This window comes from Vigna radiata, chromosome 6 (genome assembly GCF_000741045.1).
Source record: "Vigna radiata var. radiata cultivar VC1973A chromosome 6, Vradiata_ver6, whole genome shotgun sequence".
NCBI lineage: Eukaryota > Viridiplantae > Streptophyta > Magnoliopsida > Fabales > Fabaceae > Vigna > Vigna radiata.
Window position 1 is genome coordinate 29176883 of NC_028356.1, and position 17168 is coordinate 29194050.

Here is a 17168-nt window from a genome sequence, read left to right on the forward strand (position 1 = left end):
TGTAGAGGCATAAAGATGGTATTTTTGTTCTGATCTAATAAATGCAGTTTGCATTATTTTAATCATGTTGCTGATACTTTAAGAATTTTTAAGATAAATTAAAATTGGTTTTTCTAGAAATTAAAATTTGATTTGTTTGTGTGCCAGTAATTTTTTTTAACTTCTGAATTTTTTTATAAATTTTGTAAGAAATTGGTGTTTTATAAACTGTAAGAAATCATTTAAATTTTGGATGAGAAAATTTTAAATGATTTCTACCGTTTATTCAAGCATATTGTAGTTAGAAATTGATTAATTTATCAGTTTGACTAGTGAGGTAACATACTTGTAGAAATATTATTATACTGGTAAAGACTTGGTCAGATTGATTCAGAGATGGGGAAAAGCAGTTTTATCTTTTTCTTTTTAAATTTAATTTCAAATAATTTTAAGATATGAAAAGGTAATTTATCAATTATAATTTTGCTGTTATATTAATTTATAATTCGCTTTTATGTTACCGTTGAGATTTTTGTTTAAATTGATAATGAAAATTGTTGTATTTATTAAAATTTAAATTTAAGAATTGACTTTTTAGTGTATTAAAATGTGTAAGAATTTATAACTCTTTTTTCATTTAATTTTTTTTATTATAAGGAATACTATATTATTATGAAAATATGTTGTTTTAATAAGTTCTTTCTGTTCTCCTTTTCATTTAATCGTAACAATTGGTAATATTTGTTTTAAGAAAATAAAATGTAAGTTTAGTTCCACCTTAGGAAAAGTAAGATTTGTATTTATATATATTATAATGTATTGGTATGTTTAGTTAATATAAGATTTTAAATACAATTTTTCATGTTGAAGATTGAATATCTTGACGGAAATATGATAGGGTTTAAAAAAAATCTATCAGGTTAGATTTTAAATCACTTTGATATTATTTAAAAAAAAATAAGTTTAAAAGATTAATTTTACTTTACAAATTTGTTTGATAAGTTAAGATTTATACAAATTTATATATTATAATTGTTATATTTTTAATCGAAGAATATCTCTAATACTTTGTCATGCATTTTGTTTTATTTTATATTGAAAAAGAAAAATTGTTATACAAGGTTCTTATTAAGTTTGATTATTATATGACATATTTTTAAATAAATTGAGGAAAAGTATGGATATCATGATACACAATATTCGTTTGATATACTTAATAAGGATAAAATAATTTTAAAAGAGTGAATTTTTATAATTTTTGAAAAATGAAAAAAATAAAAAATAAAAAAGGATAATGTTAAATGAATAATGTAAAAAAAAATTATGTATGTCAAAAGTGTCATTTTTCTATTGTAAATAAAAATATTATACAAATTTGATATGGTGACAAGTGTGTGATACGTATCTCTTGAGAGGAGATGAAATGCTGAACTATAAATTGTATGTGTCTTGTCATATTCAAGAAGAGATTGAATGAATGATTGATCATTTATAATTATAATTATATTTAGATATTAATGAAAATGAGGTACTTAAAATGCATAATGTAATGTGGACAATGAGACCAAAACCTAATATTGATAGACACTCAAATGGGGTAATTGGTATGTTGTCATAGAACTAATAATTGGAGAGTTACTACTTCTATCACCATACACTACTCTCTCTCTGCACCTTTTCATTTCCATTTTACCCTTCAGTAACATTTAATCGAATTTGAAGATGCGTTAGATTCTTAAACGGATGTCAAGATCTGTGAACAGATATCGACATCCATTGAAGGACAAAAAAGATGTCAATATTCATCTACAGATGTTGACATCCGTATAAGAATAGAGGGTCCACACATGATGACATCCGTCCACCCACAAGTAGTGTCGTAGTCCATACGTGTCGCAGCCCACGAATGTTCACATATACCGCTTGAAACAAAAAGCAATTTGAAAAATATAAAATGAGATAAGATTACAAAACCCCTAAAGGGTAATGATACTTTGACACCACCCAAAATGTGACAATTTTTTTACACCGCCATGTGTCACACATTGGATGGTCCACGTGTTTAATGAAAAAAAGGTTGAATGACGTGGATTAGGAAGTGGGAGGGGTCTGAAGAGGAGCTTTCATTTTCAGATCTGAAATTAGCATTGAGAGATTGGGAATGAAACCCCTAGAGAGAGAAGCTCCCACTCCAACGACAACAGCTCCCACATCATTTCCACCACCACGCGTCGTTCAATGGTGGCCAGACTACCATCTGTCGCTGTGCCGCCAATTAGAAAGTGCTCAGCGCCCGAAAACGCCGATTGGAAAGTGCTCACGTCTCTTCCCACTGTTTAACGGAAGCGCACAACCATTTCCTTGAGGATGAACTTGGATATAAATGTGTTAATAAACTATAAATAATGAACTTTATTCAATATAATTGGTTAACAATGAAGTCTGAAGTTGAAAATAAGTGACAGATTCAAAGATGTCCTCCTCGTGCAAAAAGTTAGCCTAAACTACCCACTTGTATTGTCTTTGCTACCACTTTCATTTCTGCACCATCACTTTCAACAAAAACGTTTCCTTGGGGATGAACTTGGATATAAATGTGCTATTAAATGATAATTGATGAATTTTATTCAATATAATTGATTAACAGTAAAGTGTGGAGTTGAAAATATGTGGCAGATTCAAAGATGCCCTCCTCGTGCAAAATGTTAGCCTAAACTACCCACTTATATGACTTGTGCTACCACTTTCGTTTCTGTACCATTAATTTTAACCAAAACATTTTTTTTTTGGATGGACTTGGATATAAATGTGTTATTAAATGATAATGAAGGAATTTTATTCAATATAATTAGTTAACAATAAAGTGTGAAGTTGAAAATAAGTGGCAGATTCAAAGTTGTCATCTTTGTGCAAAACGTTAGCCTAAACTACTAACTTATATTGTCATTGCTACCACTTATGTTTCTGCACCATTATTTTTAACAAAAATATTTCCTTGGGGATGAACTTGGATATAAATGTATTAATAAATGGTAAATAATGATTTTTATTCAATATAATTGGTTAACAATAAAGTGTAGAGTTGAAAATAAGTGGCAGATTCAAAGATGTCCTCCTCGTGTAAAAAGTTAACCTAAACTACCCACGTATATTGCCTTTGCTACCACTTTCGTTTCTGCACCATCACTTTTAACAAAAACTTTTTCTTGGAGATGAACTTGGATATAAATGTGTTATTAAATGATAATTGATGAACTTTATTCAATATAATTGGTTAATAATAAAGTGTGGAGTTAAAAATAAGTGGCAGATTCAAATATGTCCTCTTGGTGCAAAAAGTTAGTCTAAACTACCTACTTATATTGTCATTGCTACCACTTATGTTTATGTACATTTTTAACAAAAATGTTTCCTTGGAGATGAACTTGGATATAAATGTGTTAATAAACAATAAATAATGAACTTTATTCAATATAATTGGTTAACAATAAAGTGTGGAGTTCAAATAAGTGGCATATTCAAATATGTCCTCTTCATGCAAAAAGTTAACCTAAACTACCCACTTATATTGCCTTTGCTACCACTTTTGTTGCTGTATCATGACTTTTAACAATTATTTGATTGATTATGATGATATATAATAAGGTCTTTCATATAAGTCAGACAAGAAAGTCAAAGTACATAAATATATTAAAGTACTTAAGCAAGGAAATTATAATAAGAAGTATTGCACAATACTACAAGAACAAAAGAAAACATTACTATACTAAATAGTATTTATTATTCTTTCCTTCCAGGTGAAGTTGGAACAGTGGGAAGAGACGCGAGCACTTTCCAATAGGCATTTTTGGGAGCTAAGCATTTTTCAATTGGCGGCATAGCGGTGGATGGTAGTCCAGTAACCGTTGAACGACGTGTGACGATGGAAACGTCGTGGGAGTTGTTGTGGCTGGAGTCGAAACTTCTCTCTCTAGGGTTTTCATTCCCAATCTCTAAATATCACATCATTCAGCCTTTTTTTCTCATTAAACACGTGAGCCACCTAGAATGTAAGACGTGACGGTATCAAAAATCTATCATATTCTAAATGTAAAAGTATCATTATCCAAGGATAATGATACTTTGACACTATTATTTGACAAATTTTTAACACCCTTTATATGTCACGTTCTGATTTGTCCACATGAAAGAGATTTGAAAAAATAAAATATGACATGAAAATGCAATCAAGAGAGAATTGGGGTTTTCATTTATATTGCTTCATTTAGGGGTTTCAAAAATTTGAAATCTCATTTCTGAAAAAACCGGCGAGAACGAGAGAGAACCCGCGAGAACTAAAAAAAATTAAAAATTAAAAAAAATTACAAACTGTCACTTAACAAACACTTTTTGCTATCCAGTTAACTATTTAAATTATGTTAAAAAAAATTAAATTCAACAAAATTGATAAAAATTAAAATCAAATCAAACAAAAAAATATTATAATTAAAAATAAAAACTAAATTAGCATTTAAATAAACTTTTAAGCTAAAAATACGAAACCCAACGGAGGAGATTCAAGCAAAAAAAAAACGAAATAATAATAGTACGGAAGAGCAGTTCAAAATATTTTCCACAAAAATGTTAGTTAAAAAGAAAAGGGTGTGCATTCATTAAATTATAATACCAAAAACTGAAAAAAAAGAAGAAGAAGTAATAACCTAGTGTGTTACAAACTAACCCCGAAATCATCTAAAGTCCATTAAGGATAATTCACAGACATGTTGCTGAGAGAGGTTACAAAAATAACAGAATAACTTTAGAAGTGAAATACCTATGAGCAACATAAAAACCTCATATCTAAAGTCATCTGTATGCAGTTAAAACTTTCTAACTTTATTTGGCCGATTTAATGCAGATTCATTGTTGAATTTACCCCCTCTCCCATGCTTTCTTCCCCTGCAATCGAATGTCATTTCAGAATGTTTACCAACATTTCTTAATAATTAATATCCTACTTTCAGTTCAAGACATGGTTGAGTTACTCATCTTACCTTCCTCGGTTATTCTTAAATCCTCTCTGTTTTTCCTGATTACCACGAAGCAGGCTCCAGTACTCTCTCTCCGCCTCACCTGAAACCATACCAGAACAACAGCTCTCAGATTAACCATAAAAAGAAGATTGTGTCAGTATCAGTCAATTTATCCAACAATGTCCTTTAATTGCACCAGCACATGAGATGATGAAATTTTTTTTATCAAGATATGAAGTGCGCCTTTTACCAAACAAATGCATATGAATAACTCATGAAAATTTATATCAGAAGTGAAACAAACCAGTCACTGGATCCAGAGTAGCAATAAAATTCTTGACAACTAAGCCCTCCTTTTCAGAAAGAACAGCAGCTGCACGAGCTTTCTGAGCACCTTCAGGTTCTTCAAATCGGATATATCCTGACTCTTCTCCAACCTTGAAATCAACGTACTGAACAGCCAAACAGTATATAGTTTATACAAAGTCTTGATCGGTTCAGTCAAATAGCTATATAATAAATTAATAACCAATATTTAGGGTTTAAAGAATGAAAGTGAGACAAATAAGTTGAACCCGCAACCTGGGTATTCAAAAAACTATGCAAAAGGTATCATTTTAAAAGTGCATGAAACTCCAAAAGAAGAAAGTGGTAAATATAATGAGCACATAGATGTAAAATTGACAAAAATAAAACAAAAGACACCAAGCCCGAACAGCCAAAGAAAAGGGGAAAACCCAATTACCTTCACGGTACCAAACTTCTCAAAGACAACTTTCAAATCCCCTCGTAAGACAACAAACTTGTTGTCCTTGTCCGGAGTAGCAGAATTTTTTCCATCAGTTTCTTTACTCTTTTCCTCACCCTCAGTCCCTTTTCCTTCACTCACCTCACTGTTTTCTTTATCATTCTCGTCATTTTCTGATATCTTTTTACCACTTTCCTCAGCAGCAATTTCAGATGGATTTTGTTGATCGGTTTTGGAGATATCATCAGCATCATTGGTTTGTTGTTCAGGGTTATTTTGTTCTGAAGGAACTTCATCAGAAATAGTCTTTAGCTTGAAGGCTAAAAGTAAGCCTTTAGGGTAGCTGTAAAAAAATGGATAATTAGCTAATAAACTTATCTGTTTTCTTGTAGGAGCAGGGATAAAAAGAATTGTCAGTATCTTACTCTGCTTCTGTACTTATGTTATTTTGGTGATCTACACCCCCAGGTGGACGAAATTTTTCTTGCTCTTTTAATTCTTCCTCTCTCTGCACGTCAAAGTCCTTCCTGAATTGGATACATTAAACATAAACAATATTAGATAATATGCTTATGTACACTGTCTTCACGTTCTAAAATTCTAATGGTAGAACAAAACCAAACGTTCCAACCGAAATGCATTACGTTCAAATTTTCAATGTAATGATTAGCAAACTGGCTGTAAAGCAGCTACTATCAATACACAGTTTTTTTCTTGTCTTTTGACCTAATACTAATATCAATAATTGCAAACCTGTTAGCAATCTACTTCTTCAAAGGAATTTGACATAAAATATTGGACTATCCTACCTTTCTTCCACTTACATAAGAAATTATCCTAATTTACAGAAGAAAAAAAATATAAAACACTTTTTCATTATAATTGATCAATAAATGACCCAGTACTGAATCAATGAGTATTCTTACTTTGGCTTTAACTCTAGCTCAGCCCCCGCATAGACATGACTTTGCCTCAAAAAAATTTTCATTTCTTCATCTGATGAAAACTCAACAAGAGCAGTGCCACAAAAAATCCTTTTGTCTCCAACATGGCGAGGCAACCGCACACTGTTAACCTGAAAGAGAAAACTAGAATTTATCCCTTTTGTTACGTAATATAAATTATCAAAAAGTACTCTCTACCACCAGGACCATCGTACATACTTTTTAATCATTGAAGTTACCTATAATCTGAAGAATGTAAGATTGACAAGTGCAATTAAACTCCAGAATTTTATCTTTCAAAGTGAAGACAATTTATTTATAAGAAGCATATCAATTTTGCTCCAGTTTCACATCAAGATACTTAATAAACTTTTATACAGTTTTCACTCCAGTTACCACATACCATACATCATAATCAATAACAATTAGGAGAGGAACTAGAATTCCCCCAAGCAAAAACGTTATAATACAAAAGATAATCTAAACAATACCTTGGCATATTGACCAAAGAATGCCTCCACATCTTCAAGCTTAACATCATATTGAAATGGCGATGCAGCAATTGTTCTTATCTCTACCTGCTCGATTACCTCTTCTGGCTTCAGAAGCTTAGTTGACCTGCCAACTTTGCTCCCTGAAACATAAATAAACAGATAAGAAAAATCTTTATATAACGGTTAAAAAGTTCATATCAGATAGATATAAGGTCATATTATAGTATATAAGTGAATCCAAACCTTGCAGTTAGTTTTTTGAGATTGAATTAGATATAAGTCCACTTACTAAGATGTTATCAAAACTATTCAGAGCCTACCTTAGCCAAGTTTATAAGGAATTGTGTCTCCCACTATCAACTGAGAGAAGATGAGAATGTAATTGGTGTGATTGAGATAAATAAAATAATTCTTATTTTTCAAGCATTTTCATCCATAGTCTCACTCCAAGAAACATAAAACAAAGTTAAAAATTAAATTTAACTTACGACCATTTGATTCCTCTACCACTCATTTCAATAACCCCTAAAAAGTGTTAAAACAATTAATAAACAAAAGCATCATAATCATTACAAGCAATCACCATAAAACTTATTTCAATAGTGAACACAAAGTTGGGGAAATAAGAGGTTTAGAAGAATAATTTTTATCAAGTTTATCAAAAGAAGCATGGCAAGAATGTAGAAACAGAACCCAAGGGGAAAAAAAGAAAAAAGCTTACTTTGACAACTTATTCACATTGCTACAGCATGGCAAGGGGAAAACACGGTCTCCAAGTCTAAACTACCCACAATAAAGAAAGAATTTACACAACCAATAAGCTAAGAGGAATCCACAGTAATCTTAGATTCTTTAATGATGAATAAATATTAACTTAATGTCGCCTGAATAAAACCACATTTTTTTTTACAAAACCTCATGTTTTACAAAACCAAACACATGCATCAAAAAAGAAACTAACCATCTTCTGAGACTCTGACCAAAGCCGAATCTTTCAAAGCTTGAGCAACAGCTTTGACAGTATCATCGGGCACCTCAGCCGACTTAACTTCCTCTAGTTTGAGGTGCTTTCGCATCCGATTAAAAGAACAAATAAGAGCCAAACTAACCACTGTGTGGTTGCAGGAAAAGTCAAGACAAACAAAATCGCAAAAGGCAAAAAAACAAACAATTAGCCACATGCTTGGATTGATTAAATAGGTTTGAATGGAATCAGAATAGCAACAGGATCAAACACAATGTCGAGTCTCCCAATATGGTATTTTAGAATTGAAAGAAAGAAAAAGTGACAAAATTGATCACAAAGCCTTTCCTAATTTCGGAATAACTCCTAAATAAAAATTTGTTGTTCTAAGGCTATATTTTCTTATGAACAAAAATCCATTTAATCACTTAACCGAAACGCTACAAATTTGAAGCAATTTACGAGGGAACAAACGCGTAATAAAGAAGAAGGATACTGCCATCTTCGCTTTCACTGACGGTTTTCTTCAAAAATCTGTCTGTGGGAAGGTTGCTATCACTGAAGTAGAACTCCACCTGTTTGGGAAAAAAACGCAAACAAAAGTTGAACAAACGACGCGAAGGAGTATAGAATGTCTAAAGGAAAAAACCACTGTTGCAAACCTGCCGTACGACTTTCTTCGCAGTTTCATCGTCCAGCAACGCGGTCGCCATTGTTCAGAACCGAATCAAAGAGGTTTCAGCGAGGGAAAGGAGAGAGTGTAGGGTTTTTAATTTTTTAGAAAATTTGCAATTTCTTTTCTTTTCGTCTTATGTATATATACATAGTCATATTATATTATATATATATATATATTCTTTCCATTTAAATTATATAAGTTTGTTATATATAATTTTTCTTGTAGATAGTTAATTAAATTTAAAAATAATTATTAATATTAAAGTATAAAATAATTTATACTAATAAAAGTAAATGTGTAAAAAAAAAGTAGTTATTAGACGATTATAAAAAAAATCTTTATTAATAGATTAGTAAAAGTTTATGAAATGTTAAAAGAAATATGTTTGTTAATAAAAATAAAATTTGTAATAGAAAATCTTGTTACTTTATCCCCTGTTCTTCGAGATTTCTTTCAAGAATTATTTTTAATTTTCAAGAATTATTCCAAGATACTATACACTATTTTTTCTAATTTTCATAGTCTAAAACACAAAAAATAATCAAGATTAAAGAACTTAGTATTTTATATTGATTTTTTTTAGTGCACTTAGATTAAGTGGACAAATCTTCGTGAATAGAAACTTCCTATAAGGTTTTCATCAAGTAAAATATATTGGTCCATTTCAAGCTTCCCATCAAAGCGGTGTTTAAGGTGAAAAAAAGTCCAAAGTATTATAAATAGTTTCATAACATGTTTGGGTGATAGAATGTATTTTTTTTAAGTAAAGTTTACCTTATCATCAAAGTTATCAAAAATTTATTAGATGATATGTTTATTATAAGACCAACCTAAGTTTTTTTATCTTTGTTATATTTTATTAAAAAAGATTATGTTTTCACACGTGAAGTTTTTCTTTTTTTCTCTTTAAGAATTTTATGTTTTTTTTTCTTTTGTCATTAGGACACTTTAACCTATAATGTCCAGGGTTTTTTTTTATCACTTTTGGATATAATCATAACAAACAGAAAAAGTAAGGATTAGTCTCGTAGAGAGGAAATAACAAATGATTTTCTCATAATTATGACTTCACACAGTGAAAGTATAAAGGTTTAATATACTCACAATATGAACAAATTAAACACAAAATCTTTTCTCATACATTGTAAAACAGGAAAAACACAAAAAAAAAAAAGGTTTAAACGAGATCTTGGAAACGTTTAAAAAAATTTCATAATTATTGTTTGAATAAGTTCAATCAAACAATAGACTTTGTTGGTTAGACCAAGAGATCATGATTTACACAGTTATTTAAAAAAAAGTTTGACATTCTTTAAATTAACTCAACAAGGATAACATGAAATGCAAGAGATTAAGGAACACAATGTCACTTAATATCTTTATACCAATTTGTTTGATAAAATAATTTGTATTCAATTCTTAATCAAATAATCAAGTTTCACTAAGTAGACTATTGTTGCAAAGTAAAAATGAGTATTCTTTTTAATCATACTCACTTTTAATTGACCTCACGAGTATTCTTTCATATTGTAGCCCTTTCTAGATAATTTCGTCAACTATTTTTTGACACTTAGCCACTCTTAGTTACAAGGCTTAAGTATTCGTTTGGGTCATAGTCATTTCTAAACTAACCTTATTCATGTATTCTTCAAACAAATCACTCTTGACTTAGCTGAAGTTTTCTTTCAACAAGCCACTCCTGACTTAAGAAAAATCTATTTGTCTTTATTATCAATAGATCACAAATTAAACTCACTAGAGAGGACAATATCTTTAAATGTATACAATGTTTAATCCCACCTTATCAATTTGCTATATGAACACAAATAGTATTCTTATAAAGCTATTTAAGTGCATAAATATTTTGTCAATGTTTTGTCACTTATACAATTTTGACTATCTCGTTTTTTTCTTCTTAGATGGCTTTATAAAGTCACAAAAGAGAAAGAATTGTTATAAATCCTTTTGAGTCAACTTCATATTCACTTAAGTATTATTCCTTGTGTTTGATGAGCTTTATTAAATGCAGTTATTCTCTTTAAACAACATCCTTATAACTAGTTGGACTTATTAAGTCTTTTTTAGAGAGCCTTTTACTTGAAATCATATAAGGTGAAAATGTGTATTAAACAAATAATCCTTTCTTAAGTAATAGAGTGGACATCAAGAAGTTGGTGAAATAAAGCAGCTTTAACTTGCATTCTAAGATAATTCATGTGATAAAAACTTTAAAGTGAATCCTCTTGGTTAAACAGATGAAACAAACTTACTCTATAGTATGAAATAAGCATATGTGTATTGTTTGATTATATCCAAGTTGTATTAGGTAAGATAGGATTGCATAACATCCTATCATTTGACAAGTGAAACACTTATGCCTTACATGATTTGTTGTTGAACTAAATTCATTGTCTTATAGACAAAGTATGAGCATATTTTATCCATGACTGTTTTCAACTCTTAATCAAAATTTCTTTTCCTTAACATTATATAGGTTTTTAAGAAAACGAGTGTTGTTTGTGTAATCTTTAGATATGATATTCATTTTTTCTTGATAGCATAATCACTTGAATTTCAAATGTACATTCTTGATATTGCATGCTTGCAAATCAATCTCCAGGTATATAAGGTTGGACTTTCATAGGATATATCATTGATTAATATATATATATATATATATATATATTTTTTTTTTTTTTCTTTTTCCATGCTTTCTTATTTTCTTGCCATATAAAATGAATCCTTAAAAACATTTGGAATCATATATTTCCATATTTATAAAATCAATACTTTGGTTGTTGATTGCAATACTTAAGTTTTTTTTAGTAATTTGAATCTAATCACATATATATGCTTTTATGTACAAAAATAATTTATGGCTACCACTTGATCGTGTGCTTTGACTAACATTGTGTTAACAAGTTGGTAAATCATCTTGTTTATGATGTGAACCATTAAAAGGTTCTAGTGCATGTATTGTAACTCTACTTATAACATACATTAAAAGGTTTATACAAAACAAAGATTGGTTCAATTATTTGTTTATGTTTTGTTAGCATCAAAATTTTTCATGGAGAGATACTATAGTGGTTCTATTCGAGTGTTGGATAATTGGTGTCCTAACAAATTTGAAATGAAACAACTTATAGATCTTAAATATGTATTGGAATTTGAAGTGACTAATTTAAAAATAGCTTCAATAAGTCAAAGAAAGCATATTCTTAACTTCATACCTAGAATTGGGATGCTTGTGTGTAAAGTAATTGACACCACCACCAAACAAAACAATTGAATAAACCACAATTCAACCTACATAAACAAATGAAAGTACCAAAGATTGGTCAAGAAATTAATTTATTTCTCTTATACACTATCAAACATTATGTAAGTTATAAGTTAATTTATGTATAACTCATTTAAGAGTAATATGAATATTGTTTTACAAATATTGACATATTTGAAGTCTACACCAAAGAAAAGAGATATTACTCTCAAAATATGAACAATTAAAGGTATAAAGATTACATTGGTGTATATTAAATAAATAGAAGATTCATTTCTAAATATTTCATTTTTATAAGAAAAACTTTTTAACTTGAAGGAATAAAAAATAAAGCATTGTAACAAGATCCAAACAAGGATATATGTATAGAAATAAAAGCTTTTAAATTTCCATGATAAAAAATGTATAATCTTACTTTGTCTTGAACTAAAAGAATTTATAAATTTATATTGTGATAAACATCAGTTATTTATTACTTCTAATTTTGTTCAACATGAAAAATGATAAAAATTTCTTCATTGAAGTTTAAATAATTTCTTTTTTGTCAACAAGATTGAAAAGACAACTAATTAATATGTCAAAACAAAATTGTTTAATAAAATTCTCAAAATAAAAGAATGATACTAGTCTTAGTTTTTGGATTTTTTTTAAATAAGTCAAAAATTTCAAAATATATAGAATTTTTAAAATTAAAAGAAATATTCACATTTTTTCAAATAATATTTTAAGAACTATATTTCCATTGGGAATATAAATAAGCAAGAGCCAAATCACTTTTTGTCAGGATAAAAAATATCAAAATATTTTCAAAATCATTTCTTTTAAATAATTTTTAAGAATTACAATGATCCCTCCCTATTTGTTTTTATTTTAAATGAAAATATGTAAAACGAGATTGGCCATTATCGGATTTACTAAGAAAATCAAACTATTTTCAAATAATTTTTTAAAAGTATGTAAATCCTAATATTTCATTTTGATTGAAATTATTTAAGAGGAAGGTTAACACATAAATTTCAAAAATATTTTTTTTGTGCAGTCTTTTTATTTTTATTTTTGGAAAAAATAAACATTAAAAAAACTGCATAGTTTTTGCATATTGAATTAGAAGTACTAGGACAAATATTAAGGGTGTGTTTTTTTGGATGGATTTGAGGGAGATGATTTTGGAGAGATTATTTGAATGGATTTGAGGGAATTTGAAGGTAATTCTTTTATTGTTTTTTTGAATGGATTTGTGGATAATTGAGAGTGAATTTGAGAGTAAAGTTTGTGAGAATTAGTGTAGGATTTGATTGATGTGAAAGATGTAAAAAATTAGTTTAACTGATAGAAATTAAAGATTACCAAAATGCCCCTAAGTATTAAAGTAATATAAAATGTTATTTATTAATGTTATATTTAATTTTAAAAATATTTATAAAAAGAAAAAAATAAGTATTAAAATTAATTTTAAAAATATAAAAAAATTGTAATTTAGTAAATTGAAATAATTTTTTTAAAATATAATATATTTTTAATCTAATTTATTACAAAGTGATGTGTTTTTTTTTTATTGAAGTAATATTTGTGAAGAAATAAATCATCAACCTAAATTAAACAATGATTTTAAAAATTTAATTTAACTGCAAAAACTTTTTCATTCAAGCTTGGAGAAAAACCTTGTCTTTGAATATAAATGACATTTTACTGTCAAAAGGTTACTGAGGGTTGAATCTTTTGGCTTCAACATCATTTCGAAGAAGTACCAGTAGTATTTGTGCCAGTGAGAAAGTTAGGAGGACAAAAATGACATTTTGTTGAAAATCAGTGCAAATCGCACTGAAATAGCAAGGAAATAAAAAAGTGCACATCTCGCAAATCATCGTAATTCCATCGTCGCAAATCAATCGTGACGAATATAATCAATCTCGTAAATCATCTCTCGCTTTTTCCCTTGAATAGTGTATTCCATGGAAGCGAACACACCCTAAAGATGTGTTCATTTGGTGAGATTTGGGGGAGATGATTTGAATGGATTTGAGGACAATTTTTTTGTTGTTTTTTGAGTATATTTGTAAGTAACTGGATTTGAGGGTAAAGTTTGTGAGAATTAGTGTAAGATTTGATTGATGTGACAGATTTAAAAAATTAGTTTAATTGGTAGAAATTAAATATTACCAAAATGCTCCTAATTATTAAAGTAATATAAAATATTATGTTTTAATGTTATATATAAATGTAAAAATGTTTATAAAGAGAGCAAATTTATTAATAATTATTAAAATTAATTTTTAATTATTAAAAAATTATAATGTAGTAAAATGAATTTATTTTTAAATGTAGTAAATTTACAAAACTATTAAATTTACGAAATTCAATTTTTTTTTAACTATAATGTTTATAAATGAATTTTTAACTATAATGTTTATAAATGAATTTTTATTAATTAAATTTACGAAATTCAATTTTTTTATCTAATTGATTTGATGGTATATTATTTTATAGACATTATAAAACTTGAGATGAGAATGTCCTTCTAATTTTAAATCAGAGTTACCTTTTATTCACAATGCAAATTTCATATGCTTCTGTCAAGGTCTTCTAAAATTGTATAGATATTTCATTTACATGAATTACCATTTATATCAATATTCTCTTAAAGCAATTGAGTTTTCAAAACTAACCTTAAAGAACATTTTATTGATAGTATGAAGAAAAAATGAATTACAATGAACATCAACTTCAACAAAAAAACCAGTTACAAGGGACAAAAAAAAACCAAGATTACAAAAGTAAAAAGATTGTTTTGAAACTCAGATGAAGCAATTTCTGAGACGAGTTTGTTTATTTTTTCTATCAGTCTTTCTCTTTCTCTTTTTCTTCCTCCTCAACTTCTTATGGCTCTCTCAAGCTACTCCACTCTCTATGATAGAGATGTCAGAAGTGAAGTTTGCAATTCATTCCTCTGAAACAGTTGCACCATCGTCTCTATCATCTTGGGGTTATCTTTCACCATTGTCTCCATCAACAACTCCTTCTTCTTCTTATCTCCTTCATCCTCTTTCACCAAAACACTTTCCTTCTCCTATACGTCCTCATTCCTTATACCTTCAATTTCCTCAACTTCATCATCATTTTCCTCATTCCTCAAAATTTCCATTCCACTATCTTCTTCTTCTTCCTTCACCAAACAATTTTAGTCTTCCTCCTTCTCTTCCGTTTTCACGCATCACCCATGCACGAAGTTTAACACACTTCTCCTAAGGCAGTTGTTGCGACGGAGCAAGGAACGAAGGTATGGCCAACCGGTGACTACAACCAGAAACAACCCATCGCTGCCATCCAAAGAACCGGATACGAAAATGTCGCGTGGAACCAGATAGGCCAAGCTATATCCGAATACCCTTCCTTCGCAAAATCTTCAACAACTTGGATTCGGATACGCGAAGGCTGTATCCGAATACCTCTGCAAAATCTTGGAAAACCTGGATCCGGATATGCTTTTTCTGCAACCGAATACATGAACATGTCTTCTGCTTCAAGCTTCGTCTTCTTCATCCGCCTGTCTCCTCATCGTGAAGCTTCTTCTTCCTCATCCTCTCTCTTCGTCTTCACGACAACCAAACGTCTTCAACCTGCAAAAACCACATAAATGTGTGCGAGAAACATTACCTTAGCAGATGAAGATCTCCAAAGCTCCTACTCTCCACAGCTGCTACTCTTCAACACACAAAGACAACTCTTCGCGCAAAGGTCGTCAAAGTAAACACAGTCTCAAACTTCCTTCTCTCTATAAACACACAAGCATCGATTTTAATACACACACCAAACTTATACGTTAACACAGTGTTATTAATGGTCTTCATGGACAGTTTCAAAAGTTAATATTATGGTTTTTTAATATTACAAAGGGCTGCAGATTTCTCTTGGAATTTTGAATAATGGTACAGGACATATAAGTCATTTATTCATAAATCAGCGCAAATCCTTTGAAAATGGCGAGATGGTCTGAACAGTGCAATCTGCGTAAATCATCGCTTTTCCATCGTCTCTTATCAGCACAAGCGAACATGATTTCGACCGTATTCTTCGCTCGCAAATTCACTTGAACAGTATAATCTGTTCAAGAGAACACAGTGTAAGATATTAATATCTTTCCTACGTAAACCATCGAGTTCAAAATCCATTTTTGTAGACCATGTTTTATCTTTAGAATTGTTATGTAATTTTTCATAATAAATTAATAACGACCTAAACTCTCTTTTTTCTTTTTAATTTTTCTTAATTCTTTTTTAGTTCTTTATTTAGTTGATATCTTGGTTGTGATATTAGATTGTTTTACTTGGAATCTAACTCATAATTTCTAATTAGTTTTTAATTATTATTTTTTATTTATCGTGCTGTCTTGTTTTCTATTGCTACATTAATTAGTAATTTGTTTTTATATTTACATCTTTAATTTATTTGATTCTATATTTTTTTTCACTTAATTAAATTTTTATTTTTGTAAAAAAGACTTAATTGAATTTCTATTTTTATAAAATCTTATATTAAATTGTCGTCGTTTAAAAATATCACCTATCAAAATGAATTAAAGATTAAAGTATAAGAACTAAATTAATAATTAAATTTAAATATTTTTGGACTAATTAGATCACAAGGATTTAAACCAATTTTTTAAAAATATTATATATTAATACAATTTTTTCTCTTTATTTTTTCCAATATTTGGATTTATAAGGGAATATAAAGGGGAAAAAAACCCTTATATACTTTGCTCTTCTCTCGAAGTAAAAGTATTCTCTTTAAAGATTTTAACTGTAGTAAATCCAATATTAAATCCTTTAATGCTCTCTTTCTCTTGACGTGGAAAATTCATTATGCAGATTTATTTCCTTTTGACAAATCTTAAAAATATTTGAAGTTCAATAGAACTAATCAAACAGAAACAATATATATAAACGAACTTGCCATTTTATAATTCATGCAAAGTGGTAAGATAAATACATCTCTAATGATATATAATAAAGATTCTGTAATTCTACACCCTAAATTCTATACTTTAAACTTAAAACCTTTTAAA

The 17168-nt window shown here is 29.0% G+C and overlaps 1 protein-coding gene across 1 annotated transcript; it reads right to left on the reverse strand.

Annotated features, from left to right (window-relative positions):
• Window positions 1–4606: 4606 nt before the first annotated feature.
• LOC106763946 (la protein 1) lies at window positions 4607–8940 on the reverse strand. Its single transcript, XM_014648127.2, has 10 exons — window positions 8804–8940; window positions 8638–8716; window positions 8139–8288; window positions 7175–7317; window positions 6666–6814; window positions 6165–6266; window positions 5737–6082; window positions 5296–5443; window positions 5013–5091; window positions 4607–4917 (listed from the first exon to the last, which is right to left on the reverse strand). The coding sequence occupies exons 1-10, from the start codon at window positions 8852–8854 to the stop codon at window positions 4839–4841; spliced, it is 1326 nt and encodes a 441-aa protein (XP_014503613.1). The 5' UTR covers window positions 8855–8940; the 3' UTR covers window positions 4607–4838.
• Window positions 8941–17168: the final 8228 nt, after the last annotated feature.

What these genes read in the sequence shown, in the direction of transcription:
- LOC106763946 (XM_014648127.2), bottom strand. Translation starts at nt 8,854, where the DNA reads ATGGCGACCGCGTTGCTGGACGATGAAACTGCGAAGAAAGTCGTACGG. An exon ending in CAGTGAAAGCGAAGATGGCA is followed by an intron (nt 8,289 to 8,637) that starts GTATCCTTCTTC and finishes GCAACCACACAG; the next exon opens with TGGTTAGTTTGGCTCTTATT. An exon ending in AGAAGTTTGGTACCGTGAAG is followed by an intron (nt 5,444 to 5,736) that starts GTAATTGGGTTT and finishes TTGGCTGTTCAG; the next exon opens with TACGTTGATTTCAAGGTTGG.